The 13,853-nt window shown below is 31.2% G+C and overlaps 6 protein-coding genes across 14 annotated transcripts in view; 2 read left to right on the forward strand and 4 right to left on the reverse strand.

Annotated features, from left to right (window-relative positions):
• Cip4 (formin-binding protein 1-like Cip4) overlaps positions 1–4,772 on the reverse strand; it is a 125,006-nt gene extending 120,234 nt beyond the window's left edge. For 5 of the 6 annotated variants that reach the window (XM_076401985.1, XM_076401984.1, XM_076401982.1 and 2 more), the window contains exon 1: positions 4,550–4,747. In XM_076401985.1, the coding sequence (XP_076258100.1) occupies positions 4,550–4,594 (45 nt within the window). In that variant the 5' untranslated portion in view covers positions 4,595–4,747. Of the gene's footprint in view, positions 1–4,549 lie in introns of all 6 variants that reach the window. The other variant, XM_076401983.1, reaches the window with a different exon arrangement.
• A 231-nt stretch (positions 4,773–5,003) lies between these two features.
• On the reverse strand, positions 5,004–7,264 carry Cortactin (cortactin). Its single transcript, XM_076401994.1, has 6 exons — positions 6,273–7,264; positions 6,095–6,218; positions 5,851–6,037; positions 5,565–5,794; positions 5,306–5,509; positions 5,004–5,250 (listed from the first exon to the last, which is right to left on the reverse strand). The coding sequence occupies exons 1-6, from the start codon at positions 6,998–7,000 to the stop codon at positions 5,167–5,169; spliced, it is 1,557 nt and encodes a 518-aa protein (XP_076258109.1). The 5' UTR covers positions 7,001–7,264; the 3' UTR covers positions 5,004–5,166.
• A 264-nt stretch (positions 7,265–7,528) lies between these two features.
• On the forward strand, positions 7,529–9,498 carry Nemp (Nuclear envelope integral membrane protein). Its single transcript, XM_076401997.1, has 8 exons — positions 7,529–7,705; positions 7,776–7,897; positions 7,952–8,159; positions 8,216–8,382; positions 8,438–8,588; positions 8,645–8,834; positions 8,917–9,078; positions 9,139–9,498. The coding sequence occupies exons 1-8, from the start codon at positions 7,615–7,617 to the stop codon at positions 9,272–9,274; spliced, it is 1,227 nt and encodes a 408-aa protein (XP_076258112.1). The 5' UTR covers positions 7,529–7,614; the 3' UTR covers positions 9,275–9,498.
• LOC143195115 (uncharacterized) lies at positions 9,485–10,567 on the reverse strand. The gene is made up of 3 exons (XM_076402001.1): positions 10,054–10,567; positions 9,706–9,995; positions 9,485–9,653 (listed from the first exon to the last, which is right to left on the reverse strand). The coding sequence occupies exons 1-3, from the start codon at positions 10,426–10,428 to the stop codon at positions 9,506–9,508; spliced, it is 813 nt and encodes a 270-aa protein (XP_076258116.1). The 5' UTR covers positions 10,429–10,567; the 3' UTR covers positions 9,485–9,505.
• On the forward strand, positions 10,548–11,500 carry LOC143195119 (acylphosphatase-1). 3 transcript variants are annotated; one of them, XM_076402009.1, is made up of 5 exons: positions 10,548–10,691; positions 10,753–10,823; positions 10,882–10,898; positions 10,953–11,062; positions 11,119–11,500. In XM_076402009.1, exons 1-5 carry the CDS (start codon positions 10,681–10,683, stop codon positions 11,231–11,233), a joined length of 324 nt encoding a protein of 107 aa, XP_076258124.1. In that variant the 5' UTR covers positions 10,548–10,680; the 3' UTR covers positions 11,234–11,500. The 3 variants fall into 3 exon arrangements, with proteins under 3 accessions (XP_076258124.1, XP_076258125.1, XP_076258123.1); XM_076402010.1 differs by having other exon boundaries at positions 10,555–10,678; XM_076402008.1 differs by having other exon boundaries at positions 10,684–10,823.
• Positions 11,291–13,052, reverse strand: ics (ras suppressor protein 1). Of its 2 annotated transcripts, XM_076402000.1 has the most exons (7): positions 12,637–13,052; positions 12,443–12,493; positions 12,140–12,379; positions 12,001–12,083; positions 11,867–11,948; positions 11,651–11,816; positions 11,291–11,596 (listed from the first exon to the last, which is right to left on the reverse strand). In XM_076402000.1, the coding sequence occupies exons 1-7, from the start codon at positions 12,785–12,787 to the stop codon at positions 11,512–11,514; spliced, it is 858 nt and encodes a 285-aa protein (XP_076258115.1). In that variant the 5' UTR covers positions 12,788–13,052; the 3' UTR covers positions 11,291–11,511. The 2 variants fall into 2 exon arrangements, with proteins under 2 accessions (XP_076258115.1, XP_076258114.1); XM_076401999.1 differs by having other exon boundaries at positions 12,140–12,493; positions 12,637–12,891.
• Between the last annotated feature and the right edge of the window lie 801 nt (positions 13,053–13,853).

The raw sequence follows: 13,853 nt of genomic DNA on the forward strand, positions 1-13,853 counted from the left end.
AATCTACTTTTCATCACTAGCAACACAATACGATTCAAAAAACCTTTCCGATTTTGCCGTTGAAGCAGCATTTCGCACATGATCAAACATATCATACGATACTAAATATTCAAACTTTTATCATTCCCATGGTCTTCGAGCGATTGGAAATAGTTTCCTGAGTTAGTCCTAACAGTAACATCTTAAAATTATTTTGGCTCTTCAGAAGGCTCTTTATCATCTGTGTCAGAATCACCATCTTTAAAACGCCGAAAACAATGTTCATATATTGAAATCGACGGAGCATGGTTGCCGCAAGATTCACATAGCATTCGATGACCTTCAGCTGCCTTTTCCTTCAAACAGAAGTGGAAAAGTAAAATTTCCGACAAGTGCGACTTACTCGGTACAGATTCAGATATCTTCAACGCATTGAAAATATTTCTTGTTTATACTTCGAGAAAATGATTCACACTGAAAAGTGAAACCTATCAGCGAAGCTTCAACATGAAGTTAGTTATAGAACATTGTATGAATTAATTGAACCCATAAATTAAAAGCAATCGACAAATTTACAGCTGAGTAATATATGTGATAGAATAAGTTAGATAAAAAATGAAACAATATGCTTCAACACATTTTACTGCATAAGTTCTGCAGAGAACATCAGAAATACAACATATAATATTGATTCATGTAACCAAAGACAATATTGAAGTAGTAAAATAAATTAACAGGATAAAAATACTGGAAAATTTATGACGGGTAATCATATAAATCTAGACATCAACAAAACACACACCAAAAAAATATCGATATTTTTTACCAATATATAGATTTTTTTCAAAAAAATATTGATAGTTGAGATTAAGATATCGTCTATTAAAAAATCTACCTAGTGCTTTTGATGGAGAGTATCGAACTTTTCTTTTGATATTTTGGATGCTATATTGGAATGCCATATGCTAATTTAAGTAGTGGCAATTTGAAAAGACTAGATTTATTAACTCATAAAGATGTATATAATATTCAGCAAGCAAACTTACTGAATTCCACAGGTATAAAACACAAAAGTGATGCTACGAGTGTTGAAACATGGATAAATGAGGTCAAAAATACAGGATGTGTTATATAAGCCACAATCTTAGTTTCTGAGTACCTACTCTACTTTAAATAAAGAATATTTTATATTAATCATAATAAATGAAGGACAATATGTAGTGTTCTACACAGAATTGAGAGAGGGGTTTCCATTCTAATTTTGCATTTCGAAGAGATTCGATGAGGAAACAATGAAGGTATTTTTTTAATGCTGCACAAGATATATTATTGAGTAATTTTAAATAACTGGATGCTTATGTTTTTATATATTGATAAATAAATTATATTTGTTACCTTACATGTTGTTTTATTTTCACATTTTCCTTTTAAAATTAAATATGTTTATAACAGAATAAATAAAATATGACATAATATATAAGCTTGAAATAACAGACAGTATACTTAGTTGAATCTGAACTTGAATTTCAAATGCGAGTTTAGGTTAATTTGTGAATTCCATCACTCCCATACTCCTCAAATATATGAATAACTTACAATAACTGTAACTTTGACTTTAAAGAAAACATTTTAATTTGGGCCTGAGCGGAAATATTAGGTTCTATAATATTAGATTACCTTGTGAATTGAAGATAATTTATTCTATTTATATTATATTCTTAAAATATACATATAATTTTCAACAACAATGGCAATGTTGCAAACTCAAACCCTTGTGCGCACGTGGGGATTTTCCAGAACTAGACTCTTGTGTAAATTTTTCCTGGAAAAGTGGAATTAGAATGACGAAATATCGATATTGTTAAAAATAAGTATCTATATTTTTTGTTAGCCGATATATCAATCTTTTTAAAAAAAGATCTCGATATATCGATATTATTCTCCATGGCGAACATCCCTACTCGACATAACGGAGAAGATAAATAAAATCACCGCCGGACCTATAAAAACCGTTTGAAATCTGGCCAAGGACTGACTCCGAAGGCATCCCGACTGACTTGGAAGCTTAAAAAGGAACCACGAGAAAAGCCCGTATCGATTTCCATATTCATATATCAAACGCGGCTGAAAGAACGGACTGGCTGAAAAAAATGCGTGGACGATGGACCAACAAACTCTTAACCTTGACTGAACGAACGAACAAAAATAGACATTTCAACTTTTAAAGATGAAAGTGGCTGGAGAACCGAGTAGAGTTTTGCAAGCTTGGCCATTTTGGTTTGATATATCTGCACCGGACCCTGTCCGTTTCTTCATACCAAAGAAGTCCCGAGATACTCTGAAATATGTCGAAGAGTTTTCGTATATTTAATATTAATTCGTTATATGTATTGGACTCGAAAGGCATATCGCGAAATATTTCAACAATACTGTTGCATAACTAATAATTATCTTATTAGAAACTATCTTCCCAATATTTTAAAAAAGCCTATTATAATCTAACAAAAATCGCTAATCTTTCTGAGATCTGAGTAGGTGCGAACAATTACCCTTCTTGTACGTCCTAATATATATCATCTCAACAAATTACCATCATATTATGAACGAATTATCGAAACTCAAAACAGTTTTGACCTCGTATTAAAAATAATTCGAACTAAGCCTTCATCAAAATGAAGCTAGTGTCTGCTAAAACTCCTTCATATATATTCCTTCAACTGTTTTTACGTTAAAACACGTTTCAGATTATGCGGAGTGCCGTGGGCGCCGAATTACGAAGCTGAGATGTAAAAATTTCAATCGTTCTCAGTCAAGGAAAAAAATCGCAACGTTGTGGGTGACTGTGGTAAAAACGATTTAATTGTAACCCTAGTATAAGGATAAATAGAAAGTTTACGGGGACCATAAACGACAATTCACTATATTAGGTGATATTAAAGAATAAAAAAACATTTTAATATTCGTACAGTCACCCCTATAATTACAGCTTCAATTATTGGACTATTCCTTGGTCTCCACTGATGTAAATTGCTGGGATACTGTCCGGAATAATGTTAATAATAGTCCAATCAACTTCAATATAACCATATATAATATAGGGACGTTTGCACCAAGAGGGCCGTTCTATTATCAATTGAACGAATTAAGAAGGTCGCTCCTAAGACACTATATGTCAAATGTCAATTTAAAATTTCAGATTCCCTACTAGGTTTTTCTATATTAACATTACTTTAAAAACTGCAAAAGTCCTTATATAATATTTTATATTCTAAGATTTTTCAAATATATTGATATTGTGTATTTACAATTAAATTTTATTTTAAATAATAAATACAAAGTAATGCTGATTAGTACGATATGAAGTATTTATAACATTATCAACGTGCTATATTTTCCCTTATCTGTCGTTATAGCATGTTTAAATACATTATCTCTTGTATGGCTGGTATAGGATTTTATAATACGCCTATGCTTAACGATCTAAAACATGTTATACACAACTATCTACAATGAACATTAGCAATAGTATATTTCTGATAAGCTATCTAGGTCCGCTATAAGCCACAAAAATGAAGAAAACAACCAAGTCCAGATATATCGCCTGTCAAAAGTTGAAGAATATTCCATTTATAACCAAGTTACTGTAACTCCCGCATTAGGGGTTTTCTAGACACCGTGACTCATCCCTTAAAATAAACGGGAATTCCGGCCCATCCCTCTCGTATAGACGGGAGCCTTTATGACAATATTACCCAAGTATTAGGCATTCTTCTACAACAGCAAACGTACAGCAGTTAAAAATCGTGCTGTTCTTCGGTCAGTAGCAAGTGTTTTAATTTGTGAGGTTAAGTCAGGCAGGGTAATGTCAATGAAGGGTTGTTGAACACTGACATGAGTGACTCGTTAACTCGTTAACTAAAACGTCGTTGAGAAAGCACACAAAACAATCCCAGCCAGAGACAATAATTAATTGCGAAATAAACAAAAGCGATGGCAACCGACAACCTTCTCGGGTTAATAGAGAGAAAAAACAAAAGAAACAAGGCGACGGATTTGTAAATAATCCGCACCTTTCACCCCGCGCATCCTTCCGTAAAATTTAACTAACATGCAAACCTCAATAATCGAAAAGCAAGAGCAGAAACATAATAGATTTGTTTAATCGAAGGGATCCCTGTCAATTCGGCGTATATCGTCTAGAAACAAATATAAAAATATTTTGTACATTTGAAGAAAATGCTTTCCCTATCGTGAAATTGTAAAGGTTGGGCTTGAATATTTAATAACACCTGTACAGGTAAAAAGATGTTAGTCATCTACCGGCAGACAGGTTTTGAAGATACGACCATCTCAACCAGACGTATAACCTGTGACCTGCCCATTTGGCAAGTTCTGGTTTCGGTAAGGCCATCTGCTAAGTTTAAAACAAATCTGTTAAGAATATCGACATAAACGCATTCCTATTGATAGTATTACGTGTGAAATACCAATAATTCCGTTCATCTAATAAATTTCCCAGAGTGATAAAGTTGATCGTTACAAACCGCTGTAAACTACAACAACCACTTACCCAGAGATCCGTGCCCCAGTTTAGGCTGTCCACAGTAGCCGTCATGTTAATCCAAATAGAATATGAATCACTGAACCACACAAACACTAATCAAACTATGTATTTTTTTACGTGAAAACACTAATTTTCGAACGACAACACAACATGGCTGCTTTAAAGATTGAACTGACACTGTGAACCCGACATGAAACGAACAACGAGCCGAAGGTACATCTGGCGGTGACTCTAAAAACTAACCGCCCGAAACAAATGTTTCTCTAGTCATTTACTTCAAATATTGAATGGCGTTTTTATCATATCCTTAATAATATTCTTTACAAATCTATTATTTATATTAGTGTAGATAACCAAACATACATATACATTAAAGAATTCCAAAAGATCACCGACTAACTTTTGTTGTAAAGGATTATGATTTCTCTGTTATTTTGTGGATTTATCACGAAAAAATAAATTGAAATATATAAAAATGTTTATTTTGTAGGAATATAACGATTTAAATAACACAATATTTCTTAGTCACGCTATAAATACAATATATAAAATCAAGTAAGTACTTTTAATACTAGGCAATTTTAAAACAAATATTCTAAATATAGAACTATCATAAACAGAAGTTATGAATCACTGCATTGAACATAATTGGCTGGAAATAGGCCATATCTTCCTTTACACATCCCCCTCCACCATCCTTCATCAATCTATAAAATGTGAATAATTAAAATCCAATATTTCACATTAAATAATGAGCAATACCTTCTCAATGTGAGTGATAACATCATCAGGATCAAAAGAAATTTCATCATCTGCTGCTGCTTGATAATCATATAAAGCAATAGCAGTAATACCTGTATCAACAATCTCCTCTTGAGCAAAATATTCTGGTTCTTCCAATGGAGGTGACAATGGTTCATTCTGCTCAGCAGTCTTTGTCTCAATTTTAACAGGCAATTCTGGCTCCTAAATATAAAATCATCCGATATTAGATGTATCACCTAGGTATATAATTAGTTACTTGTATTGTTGGTTCCAATTTCTCTTCAATACTTTGAGATGCAGGTTCAGATTCCTCATGTTCATCTGATTCTTCTTGTTTTTGTTTCTGTAACTGCTTAAGTAGTTCTAATTCTTCTTTAATTGCATTATTTGAACCACCATTATCCATTTCTTTGTTTTGAGCATTAGCAAATTGAGCGATTTTAGTTTGATTCATCTTTTGAGGTATTTGTTTTACTGGTTGTGGATCTATTCAGACAAATTCACTAAATATAACATTGTAATATTTAAGATTCATAAAATACCTGGCTGTATGTTCTGATTCAAAAATGCAGTTTTAGATGAATCTAGCTGTTTGGGAACATGCTTCTCTGGAGAAGATGCTGAGGAGCTCTCTTGGCTATTTTGATTAAAGAAAGCAGCCTTGGCATGTATTGTTTTTCTGGGAGCTGGAGAACTAGATTGAGAACTTGGTTGACTTTCTTGGGAGCTCTGAAAGACAATTATTGAAAATATATAGAATATCACCTATTATGATATAGAACAAACCATTGTTTCAAATCGCTCTCTCAATTCTGAAGGTTTGGCACCAGCAATATCAGGTTTTGTTTTAGTGTAATTTGTTCCAACTTTGGTAGAATGATCATCAAAACCTGCTGCAGATTTATCAACCCTATAAAGAAATTCTGGTATATTTCAATGTGTAACATACATCAATTATCTGTACCTATCTGTTTGTAAGCCAAATTTTCCACCAAAACCAATTTTATGATCAGTTTGACTTTCATGCTTTTGAGGAGCTTCGTGATGATCCCATCCAACAGCAGATTTATCCTGTCTATCAGCTTGTATACCAAATTTCCCGCCAAAACCCTTAACATAGTCCTTTTGTGATTCATGTTTTTCAACTTTCTCTACATGATCCCATCCTACTGCAGATTTATCTTGCCTATCACTTTGCACACCAAATTTACCACCAAACCCAGCTACATAATCCTTCTGTGAAGCATGCTTTTCAATTTTCTCTTTATGATTCCAACTGACTGCACTTTTATCCACTCTGTCAGTTTGTACCCCAAATTTACCACCAAAGCCAGTCGAATAGTCTTTCTGTGAAGCATGTTTCTGCAGCTTTTCCTTATAATCATGTCCAACTGCAGAGGAGTCCATTCTGTCCTTTTCAATACCAAATTTACCTCCATACCCAAATGAAGGATTGTCGGGGGCTTCTTCAAGAGCCTTTTTCTTTCTTAAAGCATTAGCTTCTTCAGTTTCTCGTCGTAATTTTTCCATATCTATAGCACCAGCAGTTCTGCCAGATCCCTCCACAGTAGTTGAACCCCATCTCTGTTGTTGTTCATCAACATCATTAACAAAATCAGGATCAGTTTCCCAGTCATCATCTTCGATATCTTGTGTAACATTGATTTCTCGACCTGCTGCAGCTTTCCACATCTTTAACACACACCTTAACAAGGCAGTTCAATATAAAATATATATTTTTTAAATGAAGAGATGTTAGTAGAGATTAGTTTAGTTAACGTCTATTCAAAGAAATATTGTGAAAAACACTATTGCACTCTCAAATATAGTTTGTTATGGAGTATTAAAATGTTACAAGTACTTTATATGTACCCCACCCGCTGATTGTTTTATCTTATTTATCAATTGATGACACATTCCAAACGTGTAGGTTGAAACTCTAAAGTTAAGTAATGTAGGCAACACTATATTCAAGAAATAATCATCCTACTTTTGAACTAAAATAAATTGGAAACTAATTTCGATTATCGTATGTTCTATAATATCATTTTAAAATATAACGTAAATAAACAAAATTATTTTTATTTTATTTTATTTAATATATATATATGTATATATATATATATATATATATATATATATATATATATATATATATATATATATATATATATATACAGTAAATAAGTAGGCTAAAATTCCCTAGTACATAGGCAAATTTTGAATAGCTTTAGTACATTTAATTTGGCGTCAATGTATTTGTAAACAAGTATGAAATTAAAAACTTATTCTAGAATCTCAGAAAGATGAATCTCATTATACAATCTATTTTAATCTATCTTTTATTTATCTTACTTTCAGACGTTGTGAGTTCTTACCAAGTATTAGGTAATAAAGGTAAGTTATTTTAAGGTTATGTTTAGCGCTGTATTTTAAATTAACGGAGTTATTTTCTTAAACGTTATAGTACATTATCTTGAGCGAAATGAAGTTTTCTATTTTAAACCTCATTATCGAGAAAAAGACTTACAAATATATTGTTATAAAGGAAAACCGAAATATATTATCCACCTATGGCAAAGCATAATTGTAAGTATATGAAGGTTAAATTCTAAAAATAAAATTATGACTAAAATATTTTAGTTACAAATTCAGCATCCCAATGATAATTATTATCAGTTTGATGGCCCTACTCCTGAACATGTACATCAAGAGTATGTTGATAAAAGATATAGTTGGACTGGTGGGTTATTTTCTTCCAAGTCCAAGAATATTAATTTAAATCCATTCAATTCAAGTTGTATTGGCATTGAAAGCAACGAAGAGTATTCAGTTCAATTGAAAGTTATTAGTAGGTCTAATATTTGTGTTATTAGCAATTTTTTAATGATTTAATTTATATAACAGGTATAGATTTATGGAAGATATTAAAATTGGTAACTGGCATACTATTTTTTATTAGTGCTCCAACTTTAAGCAAAAACACAGTCTTCCACTATATTTGTGGCATATCCTTTGGGATTTGTGCCTCTTTTTTAATTTTGATATATTTTATTAGTAAATTATTTCCAAGGGTAAGTTGGCAAAAACACTTTAAATGTTTGTTAAAAGTTATATTTAACATTTCAGAAAACACTTATGTATGGAGTTATTGGAGCAGGATGGACTATAGTAATATATTTCTTACAAGTATTTTTGGATAACATCAAAACAATATTATCCCTTTATAGGAATTATGTTATATGGTATATTTTTGTAACAGGAATTATTAGTTTCATATGTAAGAATGTTAAGGACATTTTATTATTACAATGATATAACTGGATACATTTTTAGTTTGTTACCGGTGGGGACCAGTGGAAAATCATAGAACAATCAATTTAATAAAATGGAATTTACAATTATTGGGACTAATATTATTATATTTCAGCAGTAACTTTCAAGAAGCTGCCATGGGTCAAATTGTGCTACTTATTTTTCTAACTCATCTTCCGAAAAAATGGGTTATGGCACCCAAAATGTATTGGTTAGTTAATAATATTACATAAGTTCATTAAATATATTAAATAAAAATATAGACAAAAATATATAATAGATATCCTTTTAAGGAAGAGAAAATTTCCACCAAAACCAGAATTAATTTCAAATGACGAATATTATCAGCAAGGTGTGAGAGAAACTGCAAAAGCATTGGGTGAATTAAGAGAATATTGTTCAAGTCCTCAATGCAACCAATGGAAAACTGCATTAAAATTAAAAGATGTAAAAAGGTGGACAGAGGAAAGTAGATTTGTATATATTCTTAATGTTTATAAGTATGTATGTCATAGATTTGCTTCTTTCATGGAAGGCAATTCCCATCTGTCAGATGAGGAAATTTTGGAATATGAAACTTCCATCCGGGGTGAAGTAACAGATGATAGTGAGGAGGAAGATGCAGAATTATCAGAAGATAATAGTGACTGACAATTTAACTTATGTAGATAAAAATTTGTTAATTTAAACATGGTGTTCCTATATTTATTTTTAAAAATTTTAGTACCTTGTAAGGAATTAGTATTAGCAATTAATTTTAGTGAATTCTACAGTTATTGAACTTGTTGACATTTTACTTGTATAAGGTGTAAAGTAGCAGGCACATTTTTACTGACACCTATATTTTTGTATTAAACTAAATAAGTGGAAAGAAAGTTTTATTTAATATTTTGACTTAGATTTAATACTGAACAACTCTATTTCACCATCACCAAAAGATTTTGTCTTGAAAAATATATCAGATAACAACAAACTCTCTGCGTTCAGTGTATCTCTACATTGAGAGCAATCCAAAGGTTTATCAGAAATACTGAAAAAAACAAAAAGTTAGCTAAAATATTAAATTTACAGTAATGTTATACTGGAGATATGCATTGTCGGTCTGCGTAGTTCCACAATTAATTTCGGGCTTATTATGGTAATGGGTAACTAAATTATTTAGTTCATTAACAATTTTGACCGCGTGCTTCAGTTTCATTTTGTATTTAAGTGTTTTCTGATTATTATCCTCATTTTGAGCTTTTAATGATTCATTTTCTAGTTTTAGTAATTTATTTTCACTGTCTAAAATTTTAATCTTCTCGAACCCTGATAATTTTTCATTTTGTTGATGTTTGTTCAAAGATTCATTTTCTTGTTTCAATTTCCTGATCTAAAATTTAACAAAATCATTTTTCAAACAATAGCGACGCCACTTATACGCTACTCGCCTCTTCAGAATATTTTTTCTGTTGTGCTAAACATTTCTTACTCCCGTCTAATAATTGTTTTTCGTTGAGTTTCAGTTGTTCTTGCAGTTTGTCGAAGTCCTCATAGAATTTAGTTCGGGTGATCGTCAATTGTTTTGTTAAATCTTCGTTTTTTTTATTCATTCGGGAGATTTCATCCCTTAAATTTTTATTTTCTTTTTCGATGCGGTCGTTTTCCAATAAAAGCTTCTCCAGTTCCGGACTGTGCGATTTTTTTGCATTTTTTTCCGCTAATTGGCTTTTTGACATCAAATTTTTGTTACACGTTGAACCTGACATGTTTAAAACGTTAAAGAAAATTTGTTGACATGCTGGACACGATACGTGATATGCCATATTGATTTGTCACATGTTTTTACCTATATTATATCTAGGATTTTGATTTTAAAATAAATAAATTTGTTAATTCAGTTTTAAAAACCCCAGGAAGTAAATAATAACGTTGGCGTTAACCTTAAAAATTTTATGAGTATTTCTGAATAATTGGCCAAATAGCTACAGTTAAAACAAGTTCTCTCCTTTGTATATTTTATTATGTAATTTAGAAACATCTATTTATATTTGAAATTGAGTGGTTCACATTAACGTATGTATCTACGGTAACTAAATGTCAGGAAAACTGTTTTATGTCAATTTAATAATTGTTTGCGTTCTCCCTAGTTTTCTCTATATAAAAGCAATGGGAGACAGGTTGGTTTCTGTAGATTTTGAGGTTTTTGGCAGGGTTCAAGGTAAGTTGATGTACAAAATTTCATTTTAATTAGTCCTAATTGGTTTTTAATTTGTTAGGAGTATTCTTTCGCAAGGTAAAGTTAAAGCATGAATATGCTTCTTGTTAAGTTTGAGAGATAATTTTTCAGTATACTCAACAAGAAGCTACTAAATTAGGACTTAGAGGATGGTGTATGAACACAGAGAAAGATACAGTGAAGGGTGTCATGGAAGGCCCCACTGGACAGGTGTCCCAGATGTATGTAAATACTTAATAGACGACAGACTTATAAAATTCAGTACCCATGTTTCTAGGAAGAACTGGTTGAAAAAAGTTGGTAGTCCATCATCCAGGATTGAAAATGCAGTGTTTGGAAATGAGCATGATATTTCTAGCTACACCTTTGATAAATTTAGTATCAAACGTTAATGTTATTAAAAGGTGTTAGTAAATTATTTATTAAATTATTGTAGTAAATAACACTAGTGAATAAAAGCATTCTTTATTCAACATAATATTGATTTTATATACTAGCGTATACAATACGTTATTATTTAACTGAAATAAATTAGTTTCCTTAACAATAATTCTATTAATTACTTAGTGTTAATGATTATATTTATATAAGAGGCAGTGATTAAATAGCACCATATATGTATAGAAAGTAATACAAAAATAAAGGCACTTTAATATATATGTGTAAGCTTTTATCTAATCCTTGATATTTTTTTGGCTTTGTCTGCACATGGTGGTGGAACAGAAGGCTTATTAGTTTGGTATCTATTATAGGCACTAAAATAACAGAATAACTGAGTTCATAATAAATGAAATAATGGACATCCTTACACTCTATAAGCCTCACTCCTCAAATAATCTTGTAGATGGCTGAGCCCTAATTTAAGCTGGTCAGCTATTGGTGGTACCCATTCATTACCTTCAAATTTAAAGGCTGCTTTGTTAGACAACATGTCCAAGTTGCCCAATTCAGGAGGTAATATAGTCAGCCTGTTTCCTAAATTAACAGTAAATTCACAGAAATGTACATTTATTAATATTATTTACCTTGTACATGTAGCTCTCTTAGTCTAGACAACTCTCCTAATTCTTTAGGCAACTCTATAATATCATTTTCACGTAACACAAGCTATATAAAAAAAATATGAGTCACTGAGAGTGAATTACCTTTGATTACTTACAATTTCCAGATTTTTTAGATTTCTGATGTCTGCTGGTAACTTTTCAAAATCATTGTCACCCAAATATAAAGCTCTTAACGTCTCTATGAAATGATATGCATACTTATCAATTGAATAATTTAAAACTCATTATAATTACGCATCATAAAAAAGTTTCCTGGTAAAGAATCATCTTTCAAATTGTTGTAGGTTAGGTCCAATATTTCTAATGCAGGGAAAGCCCCAAAACCTCTTGGCAGTTCATATAGTCGATTTATAGATAAATTTAAAATTCTTAACCTAGGCATTGAGGATAAGGAAAGTGGCAAATCCTCAACATGATTATTGGCAAGATTAAGGATCTCCAAATTTACCAGATTTGCTAAACCAGGTGGCACAGCTACAAATAAATGTATATATTTCAATAAATGAATTTCTGTTAAGCGAAAAATGTATAACTTACATTTGATTTTGTTATGGCTTAATGTAAGCCGGGTAATATAGGTCATGTTGACTGTAAACAAAAATATACATACAGTATGGTGAGTTGACTATATTTGAAAACGATCGAGCTAAATTTTGTCATGGCTGAGTTGATCATAAACAAGCTGCCAAATTTGGTAAAAACCAGATATTACGGCCATTGATTATACTCACGTAGACCGGGCATCTCCTCGAAAGTAGACACACCCTTATCGAACAAATCCAATTCGGGATTTTCGATTTCCTTGGCATCTTCTAACACTTTCTTCGCCTTCGACATTTTCGCGTTGTGAGGCAAACACGATACTGAAGGTGCGGTTTCCATGGCTGCGGTCGGCGCTTGCTCAATTTCTCGCGCGTATATTTAAAAACATGAATAGTTGATCCGGACGATGTTTACCGTGACTCGACGTGATGCGGTCCGGTTTCGAATGATGGTGATTTTTCTCGCAGCAAAAGGCCAGCGATTTAATTCTCAACCAAGATTTCATTGGTCGTTTAACGTTGGCCATATGCCAAAAGTTTCAATTATTTACGGGTTTCCGCAGAATATGTTTATGTAAAATTCATCGGAAATAAATCGGACGAAACTGAAATATTTTATATCATTAAAATTCAAGCTAAACTTTTTAAAATACGACAACATTAATGTAGGATTTGATGACGGCATCTAATTATAAAGCATGAAGCCTCCGTTATAATATGTTTAAACAATAACATAACGTCATAACTATTTATATTCTCGTTTTGTTTAAATTTGTGCATGTTGAGTTGCATATCTTGATAAAACTAGATCTCTATTAATTATAATATTTAATTTTATTTTCTATGTATCTTTTATTATAATTTGATTTTAATACTTACACGGTGCAGTAGAATATGTATTAGAATATGTATGATTCATAATATTGAGGTTTCTTTGTCAGATTTTATTACTTAGAATAATGTTCCAGAAAACGACAGCGTTTCTAAAGTTATGGAAATATTCACTTCTATAAATAAGAGACTACAGACGTATTGACTTAAATAATTACTTGAATTCGTGACATAATATTTATTAGTATGGGTGTGACATGTAAGCTAATAAATTAAAAAACATCTATATAACATTAAAAGTAAATAAATGCTTTTAAATTTTAAAGATTATGAATTATTATTATTATTATTTAAATTCCTAAGATTGGTCCAAGCATTTCTAATTTGCTGTAGTTTATTATATATTATATTTATGATATTATAATTCATTTAATATATTTTATCCATTATGTCAAGGGCATTTTTTACATTATTTATAAGATAAACTGATAATGAATTATATCCATAAGAATCTTCACATTCAAGTACATATTATAATGAAGCTTCCATTGCGTAGGTTTAGTAGAAAATATATC

The sequence above is a fragment of the Rhynchophorus ferrugineus genome, unplaced genomic scaffold (genome assembly GCF_030347505.1).
Source record: "Rhynchophorus ferrugineus isolate W39M unplaced genomic scaffold, kcgeb_rfMv2 rfM4, whole genome shotgun sequence".
Classification (NCBI taxonomy): Eukaryota; Metazoa; Arthropoda; class Insecta; order Coleoptera; family Curculionidae; genus Rhynchophorus; species Rhynchophorus ferrugineus.

Bases quoted from the DNA above. Each gene is read 5' to 3' on its own strand.
- LOC143195115 (XM_076402001.1), bottom strand. From the start codon at position 10,428: ATGGCATATCACGTATCGTGTCCAGCATGTCAACAAATTTTCTTTAAC. The intron at 9,996-10,053 runs GCGAGTAGCGTA...GTTAAATTTTAG, and splicing joins AGAAAAAATATTCTGAAGAG to ATCAGGAAATTGAAACAAGA. The intron at 9,654-9,705 runs GTATAACATTAC...TGTTTTTTTCAG, and splicing joins ACCGACAATGCATATCTCCA to TATTTCTGATAAACCTTTGG.
- Cortactin (XM_076401994.1), bottom strand. From the start codon at position 7,000: ATGTGGAAAGCTGCAGCAGGTCGAGAAATCAATGTTACACAAGATATC. The intron at 6,038-6,094 runs GTTTGTTCTATA...ATTGTCTTTCAG, and splicing joins GAGAGCGATTTGAAACAATG to AGCTCCCAAGAAAGTCAACC. The intron at 5,795-5,850 runs GTATTTTATGAA...TTGTCTGAATAG, and splicing joins GAATCAGAACATACAGCCAG to ATCCACAACCAGTAAAACAA.
- LOC143195119 (XM_076402008.1), top strand. From the start codon at position 10,700: ATGTCAGGAAAACTGTTTTATGTCAATTTAATAATTGTTTGCGTTCTC. The intron at 11,063-11,118 runs GTATGTAAATAC...CCATGTTTCTAG, and splicing joins ACTGGACAGGTGTCCCAGAT to GAAGAACTGGTTGAAAAAAG.
- ics (XM_076401999.1), bottom strand. From the start codon at position 12,787: ATGGAAACCGCACCTTCAGTATCGTGTTTGCCTCACAACGCGAAAATG. The intron at 12,084-12,139 runs GTAATTATAATG...ATCATTTCATAG, and splicing joins AGGAAACTTTTTTATGATGC to AGACGTTAAGAGCTTTATAT. The intron at 11,949-12,000 runs GTAAGTAATCAA...TTTTTTATATAG, and splicing joins ATCTAAAAAATCTGGAAATT to CTTGTGTTACGTGAAAATGA.
- Nemp (XM_076401997.1), top strand. From the start codon at position 7,615: ATGAATCTCATTATACAATCTATTTTAATCTATCTTTTATTTATCTTA. The intron at 8,160-8,215 runs GTAGGTCTAATA...TTTATATAACAG, and splicing joins AGTTCAATTGAAAGTTATTA to GTATAGATTTATGGAAGATA. The intron at 8,835-8,916 runs GTTAGTTAATAA...TATCCTTTTAAG, and splicing joins ATGGCACCCAAAATGTATTG to GAAGAGAAAATTTCCACCAA.